Source organism: Bos grunniens, chromosome 16 (genome assembly GCF_055505025.1).
Source record: "Bos grunniens cultivar Pamir isolate PY7600 chromosome 16, Bosgru_T2T1.0, whole genome shotgun sequence".
In the NCBI taxonomy this organism is placed as follows: Eukaryota; Metazoa; Chordata; class Mammalia; order Artiodactyla; family Bovidae; genus Bos; species Bos grunniens.
Genome location: NC_141180.1, coordinates 52812245 through 52831634, shown reverse-complemented (window position 1 = coordinate 52831634; position 19390 = coordinate 52812245). Strand labels below are relative to the sequence as shown.

The following is a 19390-nucleotide window of genomic DNA, read 5'->3' as shown; positions in this document are numbered from 1 at the left end:
CGACCCCATAGACAGCAGCCCACCAGGCTCCCCCGTCCCTGGGATTCTCCAGGCAAGAACACTGGAGTGGGTTGCCATTTCCTTCTCCAATGCATGAAAGTGAAAAGTGAAAGTGAAGTCGCTCAGTCGTGTCTGACTCTTAGCGACCCCATGGACTGCAGCCTACCAGGCTCCTCCATCCATGGGATTTTCCAGGCAAGAGTACTGGAGTGGGGTGCCATTGCCTTCTCCAAAGCCTCCTAATCCAGAAGTAAATACGAATGTTAATTACTACTGTTACTAATATGCTTAGTCGGTCCACTCAGTAATTGGAATGTCAGTATTTTCCACAACCATGCGTAAGTAGTGATTTCAATAGGTTGAGTTACTTGATAGGAATTATTTTTCCAATCAAGGAATGTTTGCCCTGAAGGCTTTTCATGACCACTCCATGACTCTTGCATGCATTCTCAGTCGCTTCAGTCATGTCCAACTCTGTACAACACTATGGACTATAGCCCACCAGGCTCCTCTGTCCATGGGATTCTCCAGGTAAGAATACTGGAGTGGTTGCCACGCCCTCCTCCAGGAGATCTTCCCGGTCCAGGGATTGAACCCAAGTCTCCTGTGTCTCCTGCATTGACAAGCAGTTTCTTTATCCACTGAGCCACTTGGGAAGCCCCTCCATGAGTCTCGGGACTTACGAAATGCATTACCAATGCAGTGGTAAGGAATAGAAAATACAGCAAAGAATGAATGTTCCCTACACATGAAATTAATTATTAGCCATGATTAGCCCTATGTTCGGAGAAGGCAATGGCACCCCACTCCAGTACTCTTGCGTGGAAAATCCCATGGATGGAGGAGCCTGGTGGGCTGCAGTCCATGGGGTCGCTAAGAGTCAGACACGACTGAGTGACTTCACTTTCACTTTTCACTTTCATGCATTGGAGAAGGAAATGGCAACCCACTCCATGTTCTTGCCTGGAGAATCCCAGGGACGGGGGAGCCTGGTGGGCTGCCGTCTATGGGGTCGCACAGAGTCGGACACGACTGAAGTGACTTAGCAGCAGCCGCAGCAGCCCTATGTTCTAATCTCCTTAGCTCAGTGTAACCACTGAACTGCTGATTTTCTGGGTAAGCAGTTCCTCTTACCACATGTGCATAGAACATAGCTCCCTACACATAATCCTCCAGTTGCTTGTTGTTGTGTAGGATTGTGGTTAAAAATCAGGAAGAGTAATTCTTTAAAGTGTTTTTGATCACTTGCCCTTTAATGAATGCTGATGCTAAACCATTATTTGGCAGGGGCAGTAGTGAAATAAAGAGATAGTAAGAAAGTAGGTGGACACTGTAATTTTATTTATTAACATTAAATTACCTTGTGCTTTCTATTATTAGAATCCTGTTGATCTGGGATGGGAGCCTTATGTTAAGTCATGGCTTCTGAAAAATTCTAAAATTATGAATAAATCAGAAGTGGATTGTCTTGAATTGATGATTAAAAGTAGTGTCCCAGATGGACTACAGTTTATAAAGAAACATCAGAAATTTCAGCCATTTCCTGTACAAGACATAACAATTGTTACAACTCTCTGCAGAATTCTTGATGCATTCTTTGAATTCATGAGTAAAACTGGAATCTTTGAACTACGTGAGTTTTTGCCCCTAAGTCATATCAGTGATATTATATCTTAGTCAATGTCAGTTATTTATCACCTTCTATTTGATTATAAAAGAAAGAAAGGAAAGCCAGAGGTTTTCAGTCCATTTGAACCAAGAGCAGACTTGCACATGGAACAAATTAAAAATCATTTATAAAAGAGTATATCAATAAATTGATATCTCTAAGTGCTTAAGGGTAACAAGAAAAAATAGAATAAGGAATCCTTGTAGGTCTCTATCAGGGGATAATAATTTTTACTATGTTTTAAAGAGTCTCAGAGATAAAAATAGTGGGGGAAAAAAATGGTCCAAAATCCTAGGTGTAAGCTGTAATCATACAAAAACATACACATGGAAAGTAGTAAAATATGTGTAAGAAGAAATCAAAATGTCCAGAAAACTGTACAGCATTATGGCTAAAGGCATGGTCTCTGGAGTCAGAATGCCTACATTCAAACACTGGTTCTATCTGGTTCCTGAGAAAGTCGTTCATTCGTGTCTGACTCTTTGCGACCCGATGGACTATACAGTCCATGGAATTCTCCAGGCCAGAATACTGGAGTGGGTCCTTTTCCTTATTCTAGGGGCTTTCCCCACCCAGGGATTGAACCCAGGTCTCCCACGTTGCAGGCAGATTCTTAACCAGCTGAGCCACCAGAAAAGCCATATTTGGTTCCTGGTGAGATGGCAAATTAGCAAAAAAACCCCAACCCAGTTAGGATCTATTGAATTAAAGAAATTGTGAGAAATCCCTGGGGAGACAAGATGGCTAAGGTTCCTGTGAGGGAAAACAGAAACCCTGAACAGAAGAGAACCGAATACTACCATGAGTGGGAGACAAAATGGAGGAGAATATTTAGGTTTTCTCTTTCCCCTTCTCCTTGTGGTTCTGAATGGGCTATTGTTCTTCCCTTTGCCAGTTAGCAAACCACAGCATAACTAGAAGCAGCAGTAGGCAAAGGACCAGTGATGATTCTCAAAGAGTTATTAAGATGGTTATTATAGTATCTCTAGGAGCAAAATATATGGGCAACAAATGAGGTTCATTAGTTTGTGTTATAAGAAGTCAAGGATGAATGACCAGAAGGCTGAGGGTAGCTGCCTCAGTAAAAAGTCATGATCCCTTGCTCATTTCCAAGCCTGACATGGCTTTCAGGCACAGAACTCACTGAATAGAAGAAGCTGGGACCCTCTGCACAATCATGGGAAGTAGTTACAAAATAGTTACTAGTTCTTCTCCAAAGGGAACTGCAACCATTTTCTTGAGTAACTTAGACTAGGGAGAAAGGAAGAAAACATTTTGGGGATTGGCCAAAAAGTTTGTTCTGTTTTTTCTGTGCTTAATTATCTTTTAACTTAATTTCAAAATTTTTTGTTAGATTGTGTGACAGCTGTCATACGAGCATGCATTTTAAAAAAACTTATCAAAATTAGTGAATTTTTGTGTAGCCATTTAATACTCTGGTTTCTCTTCAGATCATATAAATCTTTAAGCCTTTTTGTGTGTGTAACCATTTTAATATTGAAGATGGAAGAAAAAAGGAACATTTTTGGCACATTTGTTGTTGTTCAGTTGCTCAGTCATGTCTGACTCTTTGCGACCTCATGTACTATAGCATGCCAGGCTTCCCTGTCATTGACTATCTCTTGGAGTTTGCTCAAACTCATGTCCATTGAGTCGGTGATGTCATCCAATCATCTCATCCTTTGTCACCCCTTCTCCTGCCCTCAATCTTTCCAAGCATGAGGGTCTTTTCCATGAGTCAGCTCTTCACATCAGGTGGCCCAAGTATTGGAACTTCATCATCAGCATCAGCCTTCCAATGAATATTCAGGGTTAATTTCCTTTAGAATTAATTAGTTTAACCATCTTGCTGTCCGAGGGACGCTCAGGAGTCTTCTCCAGCACCACAGTTCAAAAGCATCAATTCTTTGGCTCCCAGCCTTCTTTATGGTCCAACTTGCACGAATGTACATGACTACTGGAAAAACCATAGCTCTGACTATACAGGTGTTTGTCAGCAGAGTGCTGTCTCTGCTTTTTAATACCCTGTCTAGGTTTGTCATAGCTTTTCTTCCAAGCAGCAAGTGTCTTTTAATTTCAGCTGCAGTCACCATCCACAGTGATTTTGGAGCCCAGGAAAATAAAATCTGTCACTGTTTCCACTTTTTCCTCTTCTATTTGCCTTGAAATGATGAGGCCAGATGCCATGATTTTAGTTTTTTGAATGTTGAGTTTTAAGCCAACTTTTTCACTCTCCTCTTTCACCTTCATCAATAGGTTTTTTAGTTCCTCTTCACTTTCTGCTATTAGGGTTGTGTCACCTACATATCTGAGATTGGTATTTCTCCTGGCAATGCCTGATTCTAGCTTGAGATTCATCCAGCCTGGCATTTCTCATGATGTACTCTGCATATAAGTTAAATAAGCAGGGTGACAATATAAGCCTTGTCATTCTCCTTTCTGAATTTTTAACTAGTCCATTGTTCCATGTCTGGTTCTAACTGTTGCTTCTTGACCTGCGTACGGATTTCTCAGGAGACAAGTAAGGTAGTTTGATACTCCCATCTCTTTAAGAATTTTCCACATGGGCTCAAAATCCATGAGTTCTATCTTCCAGACTAGGAATATTCCCACAATTCCACACTGCTCCCCCCTCTTCTCACGCCACCAACCCCTCATCAGTTTGTACTGTTTTAAACAGTAATTTTTCAAATGTGAGTGTAGAGTCTTCCACAGTCTGATAAAAACAATATAACCTTTAGCCTTTGCAATGACCCATTTCCCTTTAAATTTCTTTCTATGGAGAAGGTTCCACATGTCTTATCTTGCTGGTTATGAAGTAAACAAGGATCCCATCTTATACTTGCGAGTCTTGACAGTATAGACACAGAGAATTGACAGTTCATACTCGATGATGGATTACCTCTTGTCTTAGTGAAACAAGCAGTAATCTGCAACAACCCCATGAATCTGGGATTAAACTGGATGCTTTCTGGTCCTTTGAAGAAAGTGTCCCCAGAACACGTGTGAATGATACTCACAGAAGGCACTCAAGAGCACCATTCACCTGTTTCTTACAGTGGATAAAACTCAGGAACAGCCAAGTGGGAGAAATGCGCGAAACACAGGGGAAGAGGGTGGGAAGCTTCCATCTCTCTCTGAGAGCATCACTCTTCCAGCATCTTTCTGTGTTCATTCTCCCAGAAGTTCCCTATGTTATTTTAATATAAAGAAGACAAATATTATAAAAGAAAAAAAAGCCAAGGAATAATGAGTAATCATTCACTCTTTGTGTTCCTCTGTGAAATGGATGACTTGAGAAAAAAATGAATGATAGAAAGTAGAAAAGAGACAGCTAAAAACTGTACCTGTGTGATGTTTACTTTGATATAGTTTTCTTTGAAACATACAGCTTTCTTTTTTTAATGCTTCATGTATTAGAACTCATTTATTATTTACTTTGTAATGCACACCATATTTGATGGTGGTGACCTGAATGTTTTAAAGTTTTTATTTTGGAATAATCAAACTTACAAAAAGTTGCTAGAATAGAATAAGGAACATATATATACAGATTTGTTCTTCAAATAAATAGTAATCAATTCAACAATTGCAGATACATTCTCTGCTCCTCTCATCTTAGAAAAGATAACATACTTTTGATGGGATAAGATAACTAGTTGGTCTGATAAGTCTAAGATACTGATGTGAAATAAGGATGTTCTATGACAGTTCACAAAGTAAACAGTGGTCAAGGTTGCATGTGTGTATTCTAAGTCACGTCAGTCGTGTTCGACTCTCTGCGATCCTATGGACTGTAGCCCACCAGGCTCCTCTGTCCATGGGATTCTCCAGGCAAGAATACTGGAGTAGGTTGTCTTGCCCTCCTCCAGGGGATCTTCCTGACCCAAGGATCAAACTTGTGTCTCCTGCAGCTCCTGCATTGCAGGTGGATCTTTATGGCCAAGCCCTGGGGGAAACCCATGTTAAAGATAACACCTCATTAATTAACTAGCTAAATTTTAGGTCTGTTGTTAATTGTGGAAAAATTCTCTTTCTTTTTTAAGGTGAAGATTTGAAGGACATTTCATCTGAGGAGATAATTTCACATTCAAAAGTTTCTGTTAAATTCAAAGATATGGAAAACAGGTCAGCTACATTCATTCAAAGATATGTTTTATTAACTACTAAGTGCCAAACACTCTAATAGAAACAGGATTATCTGTCAATAAACCAATAATCTGTGACTTCCTAATATCAAAATTCAATTAAATTTATTTTATTCTAACTTAGAGTCTCTGTATATCTAATACAAGATCACCAGATTTTGGTAAGTTATCTAGGTAATATGAATACGTTTGTCCAGACACTACATTTTTGAGAGTGGAATAAAGTTGATGTGAATTTATTTTATGAATCTGCCCTTATGAGCTGAGAAATGTTGAACAAGGTACTAAATATTTTTGATCTTTGATTTTTTTCATTTATAAATAAAACTGGAATAATGCTGTGATGTACCGGATATCTAGAGTAGTAGCTGGTGTAGAGTAAATGTTCAATAATTATAGTTATGAAACTATAGCGATATAGTTGTGCTCACCCCACAATTGTGCCATTTTGTAGGATAGGGTTTCACTATTGAGGCTTTCCTATAATCTCATTATGAGATCCTGAGACATTTATGCCACATTTGCTTTTAAATGATAGAACATTGTAACTATGGTTTTTACCTGTCAATTGTGCCTTCAGATTCTTTGATTTATCTACATCTTGATCATCAGCATCCTAGACCAAAAGTTTATTATTTCTTTCCTATACTGTTGCTATAACCTCCTAAATTTTTCCAGTTTTCTAGTCCATATCCAACATGACAACTATATATTATTTTTAATTTTTATTAAATAGCAAGTAGCCATAAAAGGATATTTATAAAGTATATGTAAGATATAAATAATAATATACAAACATTCATATATACACCACTGAGTTGTTTTTAAAAAGTACTGGTTTATCTTTGAAGTTCCCTAGTGTACCTATCTAAAGCTTATGCCATCCCATCATCTGAGATAACTACTATATTGAATTTTATGTTTATTAATACATTCCTAAGCAGTATATTTTTCAACTTTGCACGTTTTAACTTTAGTGGAATCACTATGTTCTTCTGTGACTTGCATTTTTGTTCGACGTTATGTCCCTCTGATTAATCCATTGTACATGTAGGAGGTCTTCATTCATTTTCACTGTGTATTTCTTTGTGAAAATGTCACAATTTGTCCATTCACAAGCATAGGTTTTGACTATTTGGTGACATCCATGTGTAATTGTCTCTTGTGTTGTTGGAAAAGGGTGTTGCTATCATCAGTGTGTTCTCTTGACAAAACTGTTAGTCTTTGCCCAGCTCATTTTTTACTACAAGGCCAAACTTGCCTGTTACTCCAGGTATCTCTTGACTTCCTGCTTTTGCATTCCAATCCTCTGTGATGAAAGGAACACCTTTTTTTGGTGTTAGTTCTAGAAGGTCTTGTAGGACTTCATAGAACCAGTCAACTTAAGCTTCAGCATTAGTGGTTGGGCCATAGACTTGGATTATTGTGATGTTGAATGGTTTATACAACATTTTAAAGGCATTATAGACAATTATTAAAGACAATGGTCTATACAGTCAGCAAAAACAAGACCTGGAGCCAGCTGTGGCTCAAATCATCAGCTCCTTATTGCAAAATTCAGGCTTAAATTAGGCCATTCATTCTGACCTTAATCAAATCCCTTATGATTACACAGTGGAGGTGATGAACAGTTTCAGGAGATTAGATCTGGTAGACAGAGTATCTAAAGAACTAAAGATAGAGATTCATAACATTTTACAGGATGCAGTGATTAAAATCATCCAAAAGAAGAAGAAATGCAAGAAGACAAAGTGGTTGTCTACGGAGGCTTACAAATAGCTGAGAAAGCAAAAGGCAAGAGAAGAAAAGGCAAAGGGGAAAGGGAAGGATATACTCAATTGAATGCAGAATTCCAGAGAACATCAAGGAGAGGTAAGAAGGCTTTCTTAAATGAACAGTGCAGAGAGATAGAGGAAGACAATAGGATGGGAAAGACTGGAGATCTCTTCAAGAAAATTGGAGATATCAAAGGAACATTTCAAGGAAAGATGAAATGAATACAGAACAGAAATGGTAAGGGCCTCACAAAAGCAGAAGAGATTAAGAAGAGGTAGCAAGAATATATGGAACTACACCAAAAAAAGTTCTTAATGACCTGGATAACCATGATGGTGTGGTCACTCACCTAGAACCAGATATCCTGGAGTGTGAAGTCAAGTGGGCCTTAGGAAGCATTACTATACACAAAGCTAGTGGAGGTGACAGAATTCCAGCTAAGCTATTTAAAATCCTAAAAGATGATGCTGTTAAAGTGTTGCACTCAGTGTGTCAGCAAATTTGAAAAACTAAGCAACGGCCACAGGACTGGAAAAGGTCAGTTTTCATTCCAATCCCAAAGACAATACCAAAGAGTGTTCAAACTACTGAACAATTGCAGTCATTTCACATGATAGTAAGATTACGCTCAAAATGCTTCAAGCTAGGCCTCAGCAGTACATGAACTGAGAACTTCTGGATGTACAAGGTAGATTTAGAAAAGGCAGAGGAACCAGGGATCAAATTGTCAACATTCATTGGATCAAAGAGAAAACAAGGGAGTTCCAGAAAAACATCTACTTCTGCTTCATTGACTATGCTAAACCATTTGACTGTGTGGATCACAACAAATTGTGGAAAATTCTTCAAGAGATGGGAATATCAGACTACCTTACCTGTCTCCTGAAAGACCTGTATGCAGGTCAAGAAGCAACAGTTAGAACATTACATGGCGCAACTGACTGATTCTGAATTTGGAAAGGAGTATGTTAAGGCTGTATATTGTCACCTTACTTGTTTAAATTCTATGCAGAGTACATTACGAGAAATGCCAGGCTGGATTAATCACAGCTGGAATCAAGATTGCTGTGAGAAATATGAACCACCTCAGATATGCAGATGATAACACTCTAATGGTAGAAAGTGAAAAGGAACTAGGGTCTCTTGATGAGGCTGAAAGAGGAGGGTGAAAAAGCTGGCTTAAAACTCAACGTTAAAAAAACTAAAGTCACAGCATCTGGTCCCATCACTTCATGGCAAATAGAAGGGGAAAAAGTGGAAGAGGTGATAGGTTTTCTTTTCTTGGGCTCCAAAATTACTGAGATCAGTGACTGCAGTCATGAAATTAAAATATGTTTGCTCCTTGGAAGGAAAACTATGACAAACCTAGACAGCATATTAAAAAGCAGAGACTTCACTTTGCTGGGAAAGATTCATATAGTCAAAGCTATGATTTTTCCAGTAGCCATGTATGGATGTTAGAGTTGGACCATAAAGAAGGCTGAGTGCTAAAGAATTGATGCTTTTTAATAGTGGTGCTGGAAAAGACTCTTGAGAGTCTGTTGATCTGCAAGGAGATCAAACCAGTCAATACTGAAGGAAATCAACCCCCAGAATATTCATTGGAATGACTGGTGCTGAAGCTGAAACCTCAATACTTTGGCCATCTAATGCGAAGGGCCTATTCATTGGAAAAGACCCTAAAGATGGGAAAGATTGAAGGCAAAAAGAGAAGGGGGCAGCAAAAGATGACATGGTTAGATGGCATCACCAACCCAATGGGCACGAATCTGAGCAAACTTTGGTAGTGGAGGACAGGGGAGCCTGGTGTGCTGCAGTCCCTGGGGTCACAAAGAGTCAGACACGATTTAGCATCTATAGCAACAACAACAGCAAAGCGTAAGTTGTTTTTTCAATTTTTTGGTTTTTACAAATATTATTGTGATTATTATTCTTGTGTGTGTCTCCTGGTATTTATATGCAAGAATCTGATTTTTTTTAAAACATAAATTAGAATGTTCCTTTGTTTTATGGCCATTTAATGACTTTGCATTACATTTAGAGTGGAAGGAGAAGTTTTGGCACAGCTTAAAATCCCCTGCCTATATCTCCAGACTTATCTCCTAAACTTTTCAACTAATTAGGTATGCTTCAGAGACACTGGATTTCTTTTTCAGTTCTTCAAACTTGTCGTAACCATTTCACCTCATGGTCTTCTCACATGTATGTCTTCTTCTCAAAATGTTCTTCCTCTTACATTTTTCAAAATTGCACTCAGTTTTCAGGTCTCAATTTAACTGTTAGTTGTTCAAAGAAGTTTTCCCTGACTCCCAAACTCTAAATTAGCTATCTCTACTAATATTCTCCACAGTATGCTTGACTCTTTATTCTTTACACATATCATGGTTTGGTATTCATTTTCCTATCTCCAAAATAAGTGATCATATTTGTTTTGTTCACAGTAACTGAGATATAGTAGGAATTCAAGAAAAAATTTGCTGAACAGTCTCTTACATGTGAGGAGAAATGTCAAATAGGATTATATACATGCATTATACATTAACAATTGCCAATAAACTTCAGTGATACATTTTTAGGATTTTCATAATTTACAAGTAATTTTATGAAAACTAAATCTTGAACCATTCAAAATATCCTGAAATCAGGCCCAGATCTTTTGGTTAGCCCCATCATCATCTGTGCTATCACTATGTTATTTGAGAGTCCCACAGCCCAAGATAACCTGGGTTGACCCAGACTGAAGAAGACTCTCCCCAGATTCACACTGTCCGCTTTTAGCCAATTTGATTTCAATCAACCTATATGCCTTGTTTGAGAAGAGTACAGAGTGGATGACTATTCACTTATGTCTTTCTACATTAAATGGAGACTTACCAGATTCTCTCCCAAGAGACAGATGAACTCTTAAGTAACAAATTGACCTAACATAAAACTGAACATCATTTATTACCTGAAATAAAGTTTGACTACAAATCTTTTACACATATGGTACTTTAAAAATAAAAATAGTATCAGTGTATAATTTACATGACTTACCAAAGGTAAATTATACATTAATCTAAAACTTCCATGTAAATACTTAACTATAAAAAATTTTAGTAACAAAATTTTGATGTGATAATGCAATAAATTGCTAGACTGCTTTCTAAAAATTTTAATCTTCACCTTTCCACATCTGCCTATCACAGGGATGAAAATGCACGGTACATGGCAAAAAATCCTATTAAATTAAAAAAAACAATTCAAAAGCTTTTTGTGTTTGCATTTACTTGGGCATTTGGAGGAACTTTACAACGTGAAGATGAACATGAAGATGACATAATATTTTATCCAAGTTCTGAACCTGATTCACCTTCAAAAGTAACCTATGATTTTGACAACCTTGTTCGTGAATTATTTGAAGGCAATGCACAAATAGGTAAGTTCTAAGGGAAAAGTCATAATTATGCATACTTCAAAATGTTAATTTGAAACTCATCATTGGATTTATATTTATTTAGCTCATCTATTTAAATGTGAAGATTAGTGGTAAAAGAGGGTTAAATAAGTATACTCTAACATCCCTAATAGGACTGTGACAACTGCACAACGAGGAGGAGGCCCAGCTCAACGTCCAGTGTAGGCTCTGACCATCCCAACACCAGTCACAAGCCCTATCAAGGGGATAACAGTCAGCATACACCGAAGAGAGAAAAAGCAGACATCCATACTAAAAACAGCCTCTAACAAAAATTACTAGACTCATGGAGTCTACATGGGGACACTCTCACATTAAAAACAGCCCTTTAAGACTGCAGTACATAAATATTTCTCCTAAACTCATAGAGTCAGAGAAATATGAGTAGAATGAAGAAGCAGAGGAACCACTCCTAATTAAAAGATCAAGGTAATTCCTCTGAAAGAACAAATAATGAAACACGTATTTGCAGTCTACCAAATCACAAGTTCAAAAAGGAGTAATGAAAATACTGAAGGAGTTAAGAAAGGTTATTAGTAGAAATGCAGATTACTGTCAGTTCAGTTCAGTCACTCAGTCGTGTCTGACTCTTTGCGACCCCATGAATCACAGGACGCCAGGCCTCCCTGTCCATCACCAACTCCTGGAGTTCACTCAGACTCACATCCATCGAGTCAGTGATGCCATCCAGCCATCTCATCCTCTGTCGTCCCCTTCTCTTCCTGCCCCCAATCCCTCCCAGCATCACAGTCTTTTCCAATGAGTCAACTCTTCGCATGAGGTGGCCAAAGTACTGGAGTTTCAGCTTCAGCATCATTCCTTCCAAAGAAATCCCAGGGCTGATCTCCTTCAGAATGGACTGGTTGGATCTCCTTGCAGTCCAAGGGACTCTCAAGAGTCTTTTCCAACACCACATTTCAAAAGCATCAATTCTTCAGCGCTCAGCCTTCTTCACAGTCCAACTCTCACATCCATACATGACCACAGGAAAAACCATAGCCTTGACTAGACGAACCTTTGTTGGCAAAGTAATGTCTCTGCTTTTGAATATGCTATCTAGGTTGGTCATAACTTTCCTTCCAAGGAGTAAGCATCTTTTAATTTCATGGCTGCAGTCACCATCTGCAGTGATTTTGGAGCCCCCCAAAATAAAGTCTGACACTGTTTCCACTGTTTCCCCATCTATTTCCCATGAAGTGATGGGACCAGATGCCATGATCTTAGTTTTCTGAATGTTGAGCTTTAAGCCAATTTTTTCACTCTCCACTTTCACCTTCATCAAGAGGCTTTTTAGTTCCTCTTCACTTTCTGCCATAAGGGTGGTATCATCTGCATACCTGAGGTTATTGATATTTCTCCCGGCAATCTTGATTCCAGCTTGTGCTTCTTCCAGTCCAGCGTTTCTCATGATGTACTCTGCATAGAAGTTAAATAAGCAGGGTGACAATATGCAGCCTTGATGTACTCCTATTCCTATTTGGAACCAGTCTGTTGTTCCATGTCCAGTTCTAACTGTTGCTTCCTGACCTGCAAACAGATTTCTCAAGAGGCAGGTCAGGTGGTCTGGTATTCCCATCTCTTTCAGAATTTTCCACAGTTTATTGTGATCCACCCAGTCAAAGACTTTGGCATAGTCAATAAAGCAGAAGTAGACGTTTTTCTGGAACTCTCTTTTTCCATGATCCAGCAGATGTTGGCAATTTGGTCTCTGGTTCCTCTGCCTAAAACCAGCTTGAACATCAGGAAGTTCACGGTTCATGTATTGCTGAAGCCTGGCTTGGAGAATTTTGAGCATTACTTTACTAGCATATGAGATGAGTGCAATTGTGCAGTAGTTTGAGCATTCTTTGGCATTGCCTTTCTTTGGGATTGGAATGAAAACTGACCTTTCCCAGTCCTGTGGCCACTGCTGAGTTTTGCAAATTTGCTGGCATATTGAGTGCAGCACTTTCACAGCATCATCTTTCAGGATTTGAAATAGCTCAACTGGAATTCCATCACCTCCACTAGCTTTGTTCGTAGTGATGCTTTACAAACAGAAGCCAATTAAAATTTGGAAACTGATTTTCTAATATAAAAGCTGACCTAAAGGCAATGATGGCAAACTGTACAAAGCAGAAGAATGAAAAAGTGACCTGGGAGATAAAATAATGGAAATCACTTAGTCAGAAGAGCAAAGGGAAGACAAACGAACAAGAAATTAAAGCAATGTATGAGACCTATTGAATAATATAATGCATTCCAATCTATACATAGAAGGAATACCAGAAGGATGAAAAAGAGAAAAGGGAATAAAAAATGTATTTGAAAGAATTATGACTGACAAAAGTTGGGAGGGAGAGTCAAGAAGGAGGGGACGTGTGTACACCTATGTTTAATTCATGTTGATATATGGCAGAAATCAAACCAATGTTGTAAACCAATCACCAATCACTTAAAAATAAATTTCTTTTTTAAAAAGTATAAAATAACTTTAAAAAAGAGATTATGGCTGAAAACTTTCCAAATCTGAAGAAGGAAACAGATATACAGATATAAGAAACCCACATTAGGGCAAAGGACACACACAGATTGAAAATGATGGAATGAAAAAGTATATTTCATGAAAACTGAAATGTCAAGCAGGGATAGCAATATTCATATAAGACAAAATAAACTTTTTTAAAAAGGCCATAAAGATAAAGGACATTATATAATAATAAAACAATCAATACAAGAAGAGAATATTACAGTCATTAACATATATGCACCCCAAATAGGAGCACCCACAAAAATCAAATAAGCATTAGCAGAAATAAAGGAAAAAACTGACAGAAATACAATAATAGTAGGAGACATTAATGCCCTGTCATGCCAGTGGACAGAGATCTTCCAAACAGAAAATCAATAAAGCAATGGAGATAATAAATGATAAAATAAAACAGTTAGACTTAATTGATATTCTCAGGACATTACATGCAGAAAAACCAAAATACATATTCTTTTCAAGTACACATGGAACATTCTCTAGGAGTGACCATATGCTGCTGCTGCTAAGTCGCTTCAGTCATGTCCAACTCTGTGTGACCCCAGAGATGGCAGCCCACCAGGCACCCCCATCCCTGGGATTCTCCAGGCAAGAACACTGGAGTGGGTTGCCATTTCCTTCTCCAATGCATGAAAGTGAAAAGTGAAAGTGAAGTCACTCAGTCATGTCCGACTTGTAGCGACCCCATGGACTGCAGCCCACCAGGCTCCTCCATCCATGGGATTTTCCAGGCAAGAGTACTGGAGTGGGGTGCCATTGACTTGGACACAAAACAAGCCTCAGCAAGTAAGCCAGAAGGAAAAACATCAATACAGTATACTAATGCATATATATGGAATTTAGAAAGATGGTAACAATAACCCGGTGTATGAGACAGCAAAAGAGACACTGATGTATAGAACAGTCTTATGGACTTTGTGGGAGAGGGAGAAGGTGGGAAGATTTGGGAGAATGACATTGAAACATGTATAATATCATGTAAGAAACGAGTTGCCAGTCCAGGTTCGACGCACGATACTGGATGCTTGGGGCTAGTGCACTGGGACGACCCAGAGGGATGGTATGGGGAGGGAGGAGGGAGGAGGGTTCAGGATGGGGAACACATGTATACCTGTGGCGGATTCATTTTGATATTTGGCAAAACTAATACAATTATGTAAAGTTTAAAAATAAAATAAAATTTAAAAAAATTAAAAAAAAATTATTTCAAGCATATTTTCTGACTACATATCAAGAAAATATTAGAAATTAATCACACAAGGAAAAATGAGCAAAAGAATGATTACATTGAGGCAAAACAATATGCTACTACAAAGCCAATGGATCTATGATGAAATCAAAGAGGAAATTAAAAAATACCTTGAGGCAAATGGTAATGAAAACACTGCTATAAAAAACCTGTTGGGTTCAGCAAAAGCAGTTCGTAGAGGAAGATGCATAGTGATATAGGTCTTCCTCAAAAAACAAGAAAAATCTCAAACAAACTAACCTATCATCTAAAATAATTAGAAAAAAAAAACAAACAAAATCTAACGTCAGCAGAAAGAAGGAAATAAAAATCAGAGAGTAAATGAAAAAAATGGAGATTAGACAAACAATAATAAAACATCCCCCAAACCAAAAGCTGGTTCTTTGAAAGAGTAAACAAAAATCAGTAAACCTCTGGCCAATCTCACCAAGAAGAAAAGAGACAGGGCCCAAATAAACAAAATAAGAAATTACAGAGGAGAAATAACAACTGACAACAACAACAACAACAAAAAACATAAGGGAATACTATGAACAATTATTTGCCAGCAATGACCCTGAAAACCACAGTGGTGTGATCACTCTCCTAGAGCCAGACGTCCTGGAATGTGAAGTCAAGTGGGCCTTAGGAAGCATCACTACGAACAAAACTAGTGGAGGTGATGGAATTCTGGTTGAGCTATTTCAAATCTTGAAAGATGATGCTGTGAAAGTGCTGCACTCAATATGCCAGCACATTTGGAAAACTCAGCAGTGGCCACAGAACTGGAAAAGGTCAGTTTTCATCCCAACCCAAAGAAAGGCAATGCCAAAGAATGCTCAAACTACTGCACTGTTGCACTCATCTCACACGCTGGCAAAGTAATGCTCAAAATTCTCCAAGCCAGACTTCAACAATACGTAAACTGTGAACTTCCAGATGTTCAAGCTGGTTTTAGAAAAGGCAGAGGAACCAGAGATCAAATTGCAAACATCCAATGGGTCATCAAAAAAACAAGAGAGTTCCAGAAAAACATCTTTAAAACATCTCTAAAACTTCTGTTTTACTACTGTGCCAAAGCCTTGTGGATCACAACAAACTGTGGAAAATTCTGAAAGAGATGGGAATACCAGATGGGAATACCTCCTGATAAATCTGTATGCAGGTCAAGAAGCAACAGTTAAAACTGGACATGAAACAGCCAACTGGTTCCAAATCGGGAAAGGAGTATGTCAAGGCTGTATATTGTCACCCTGCTTATTTAACTTATATGCAGAGTACATCATGAGAAATGCTGGACTGGATGAAGCACAAGCTGGAATCAGGATTGCCGGGAAGAATATGAACAATCTCAGATATGCAGACGATACCATTCTAATGGCAGAAAGTGAAGAAGAACTAAAGAACCTCTTGATGAAAGTGAAGGAGAGTGAAAAAGTTGGCTTAAAACTCAACATTCAGAAAACTAAGATCATGGCAATTGATCTCATCATTTCATGGCAAATAGATGGGGAAACAATGGAAACAGTGAGAGACTTTATTTTGGGGGGCTCTAAAATCACTGCAGATGGTGACTTCAGCCATGAAATTAAAAGACGCTTGCTCCTTGGAAGAAAAGTTATGACCAACCTAGACAGCATATTAAAAAGCAGAGATATTACTTTGCCAACAAAGGTACATCTAGTCAAAGCTATGGTTTCTCCAGTAGTCATGTATGGATGTGAGAGTTGGACTGTGAAGAAAGCTGTGCACTGAAGAATTGATCCTTTCAAATGTGGTGCTGGAGAAGACTCTTGAGAGTCCCTTGGACTGCAAGGATATCCAACCAGTCCATCCTAAAGGAAATCAGTCCTGAATATTCATTGGAAGGACTGATGCTGAAGCTGAAACAATACTTTCGCCACCTGCTGCAAAGAACTGACTCATTTGAAAAGACCCTGATGCTGGGAAAGATTGAAGGCAGGAGGGAAAGAGGACAACAGAGGATGAGATGGTTGGATGGCATCACCAACTCAGTGGACATGTGTTTGAGTAAACTCCGGAAGTTGGTGATGTACAGGGAGGCCTGGCATGCTGCAATCCATGGAGTTACAAAGAGTCGGACATGACTGAGTAGCTGAACTGAACTGAACTGAATAATATACAGTACATGGTAATAATCAGAACTTCTGGGTAAGATTTCAAACAATATCAGATAATGAATGATTCATCTTACTTTCTGGATCCAAAATAAGTCAGAGATAATAAAGCTTTGCTTTTATACAATTAAAGATTAGAAGGAAAAATGATAGGCCTGTTTTGTGTGTTTGGTTATACCTTTAATGAGGAATTATTACTTCTGATCAAATAATCACATCTCTCAGATAGAGATTATATTCTTAGTTAAACATTCCATGAATGAGACTCTTTATTTATTTATCATTTTCAAATGTAGGTATCAACCTTCCAAATGGTGAACATTCTATTTTTGGGTATTTTGTGGATATACAGCAATGTGAATTTATACCATGGTCAGAATTACTTCCTAATATTCAGACACTAGTACAAAGAGGTAAGAATTATTTTAAGAGTCATGCTCTAATTTCTATAAATTATTGATATTTTATATATACAAGTGGTTATATCAGCAACTTTGAGGACTGATGTATTCCAAGTCTGTTCAGGAACTCATTTGGATGGTTTACAAAATAGTCTTTAAAAAATAACCTTTGAATATTGCTTTCTGAGAAAGTTTAAATGTATTAGTATTTGATTGAGACCGTTGTACATTTTTAAATTTTAGTTAACTAAAAATCTTGCTAGTGGAAGTGCTCAATATTTTAATTAGCATGATTATTGAAAGGAAAAAAGGTAAAGGACCTCTTCTGAAACAAGTAAAACATATGTAGCAACTCGATTGTAAAGGAACTTGCTAATTAAAAATAAATAATCATAGTTGGACAAATATGCATATGTGCTAAATCATTTTTATTCTCAATTTTCTTCTATGTATAGAAGAAAAAGATAACAGAAAATTGTTGTACTTCGAGAGTTTAGTTGAAATTGAGGCAGGAGCTTAATATGGACTAATATGCTTCATGTAGATTTCTTGCAAATATAAAAAATTCAATGAATGCAAATTGAATTTAATTACTTTGAGATGAGGTTTCTCTCATAGAGAGTTTCAAAATTTAGTTATAAGAGTTTTTGAGAGAAAACAACTAGAAATCTCAGAAACATGAAGCATCCAGAAAATTCTAAATCTAAATTAATTTCATTGGAAATAGCAAGGTTCTAGTGTACAATATTTACCACAGTATTACAGTTATTTGAAACCCCAAATTGTGTATCATATGGTAATGCTAATATTGGTCATTTTTATCCTTAGTTTTCAGCATGAAAAAAAATGAACTATCAATGCACATAACTCAGTGTCTTAGTGTACCATTCCACCCTTACAGGAAACTATAGAGGTGTTTTCTCCAAATCTAAGACATTGCTTCCTCTGGCCCCAACTTACACTAATTGTAAGCAAGGGTTTAGAAGAAACTCAAACTCTCCAAGCTTTCAAACCCAAACTCATAACAGTAATCTTAGTACCACTGTATCACTTTTGATTCACCACTATATAATGCAAATCAGAAGTCCTGGTGTCAGACCAGGCTACTCTGGTCTGTGGGAAGATAACAAGTTCCAGGGTCAGGAGCACTGTAAACCCATATGCAATTAGATCCAATCTGTTGAATGAAGAGCAGCTTGATTTGGTTCTTGCAGAGAGGTCACTGCAGATCTTGGTGGCAAGGAGCGCACTCCAAGTACATGAAGATAATGGACAGAAGTTCCAAGACTTCTCTCTTCAGAGAAACTTTGCCACCTCCCTTTTTAAACTCCTAATTTTGCTCTGGAAGGACCGATGTTGAAGCTGGAGACCCAATACTTTGGCCACCTAATGCAAAGAGCCTACTCATTGGAAAAGACCTTGATGCTGGGAAAGATTGAAGGCAAAAGGAAAAGGGGGCAGCGGAGGATGAGATTATTAGATAGCATCACCAACTCAGTGGACATGAATCTGAACAAATTCTAGGAGATAGTGAAGGAAAGGGGAGCCTGGCATGCTGTAGTCCATGAGGTTGCAAAGACTCGGACATAACATAGCACCTGAATAACAACAATAACAACAAATATATATACATGAAAGTATAGGTACAATTATTTATTAAAATATGATATCAGATCAGATCAGTCGCTCAGTCGTGTCTGACTCTTTGCGACCCCATGAATCGCAGCACGCCAGGCCTCCCTGTCCATCACCAACTCCCAGAGTTCACCCAGACTCACGTCCATTGAGTCAGTGATGCCATCCAGCCATCTCATCCTCTGTTGTCCCCTTCTCCTCTTGCTCCCAATCCCTGCCAGCATCAGAGTCTTTTCCAATGAGTCAACTCTTTGCATTAGTTGGCCAAAGTACTGGAGTTTCAGCTTCAGCATCATTCCCTCCAAAGAAATTCCAGGGCTGATCTCCTTCAGAATGGACTGGTTGGATTTCCTTGCAGTCCGGACTCTCAAGAGTCTTCTCCAACACCACAATTCAAAAGCATCAATTCTT

At 38.2% G+C, this 19390-nt stretch overlaps 1 protein-coding gene across 2 annotated transcripts in view; it reads left to right on the top strand.

Moving 5' to 3' along the window:
- Window positions 1-19390, top strand: part of DNAH14 (dynein axonemal heavy chain 14) — a 376358-nt gene that overhangs the window by 215197 nt on the left and 141771 nt on the right. For both annotated transcript variants that reach the window (XM_086345146.1, XM_086345147.1), the window contains 4 exons: window positions 1381-1633; window positions 5716-5797; window positions 10782-11011; window positions 17240-17356. In XM_086345146.1, coding sequence (XP_086201272.1) covers window positions 1381-1633; window positions 5716-5797; window positions 10782-11011; window positions 17240-17356 — 682 coding nt within the window. The remainder of the gene's footprint in view (window positions 1-1380; window positions 1634-5715; window positions 5798-10781; window positions 11012-17239; window positions 17357-19390) is intronic.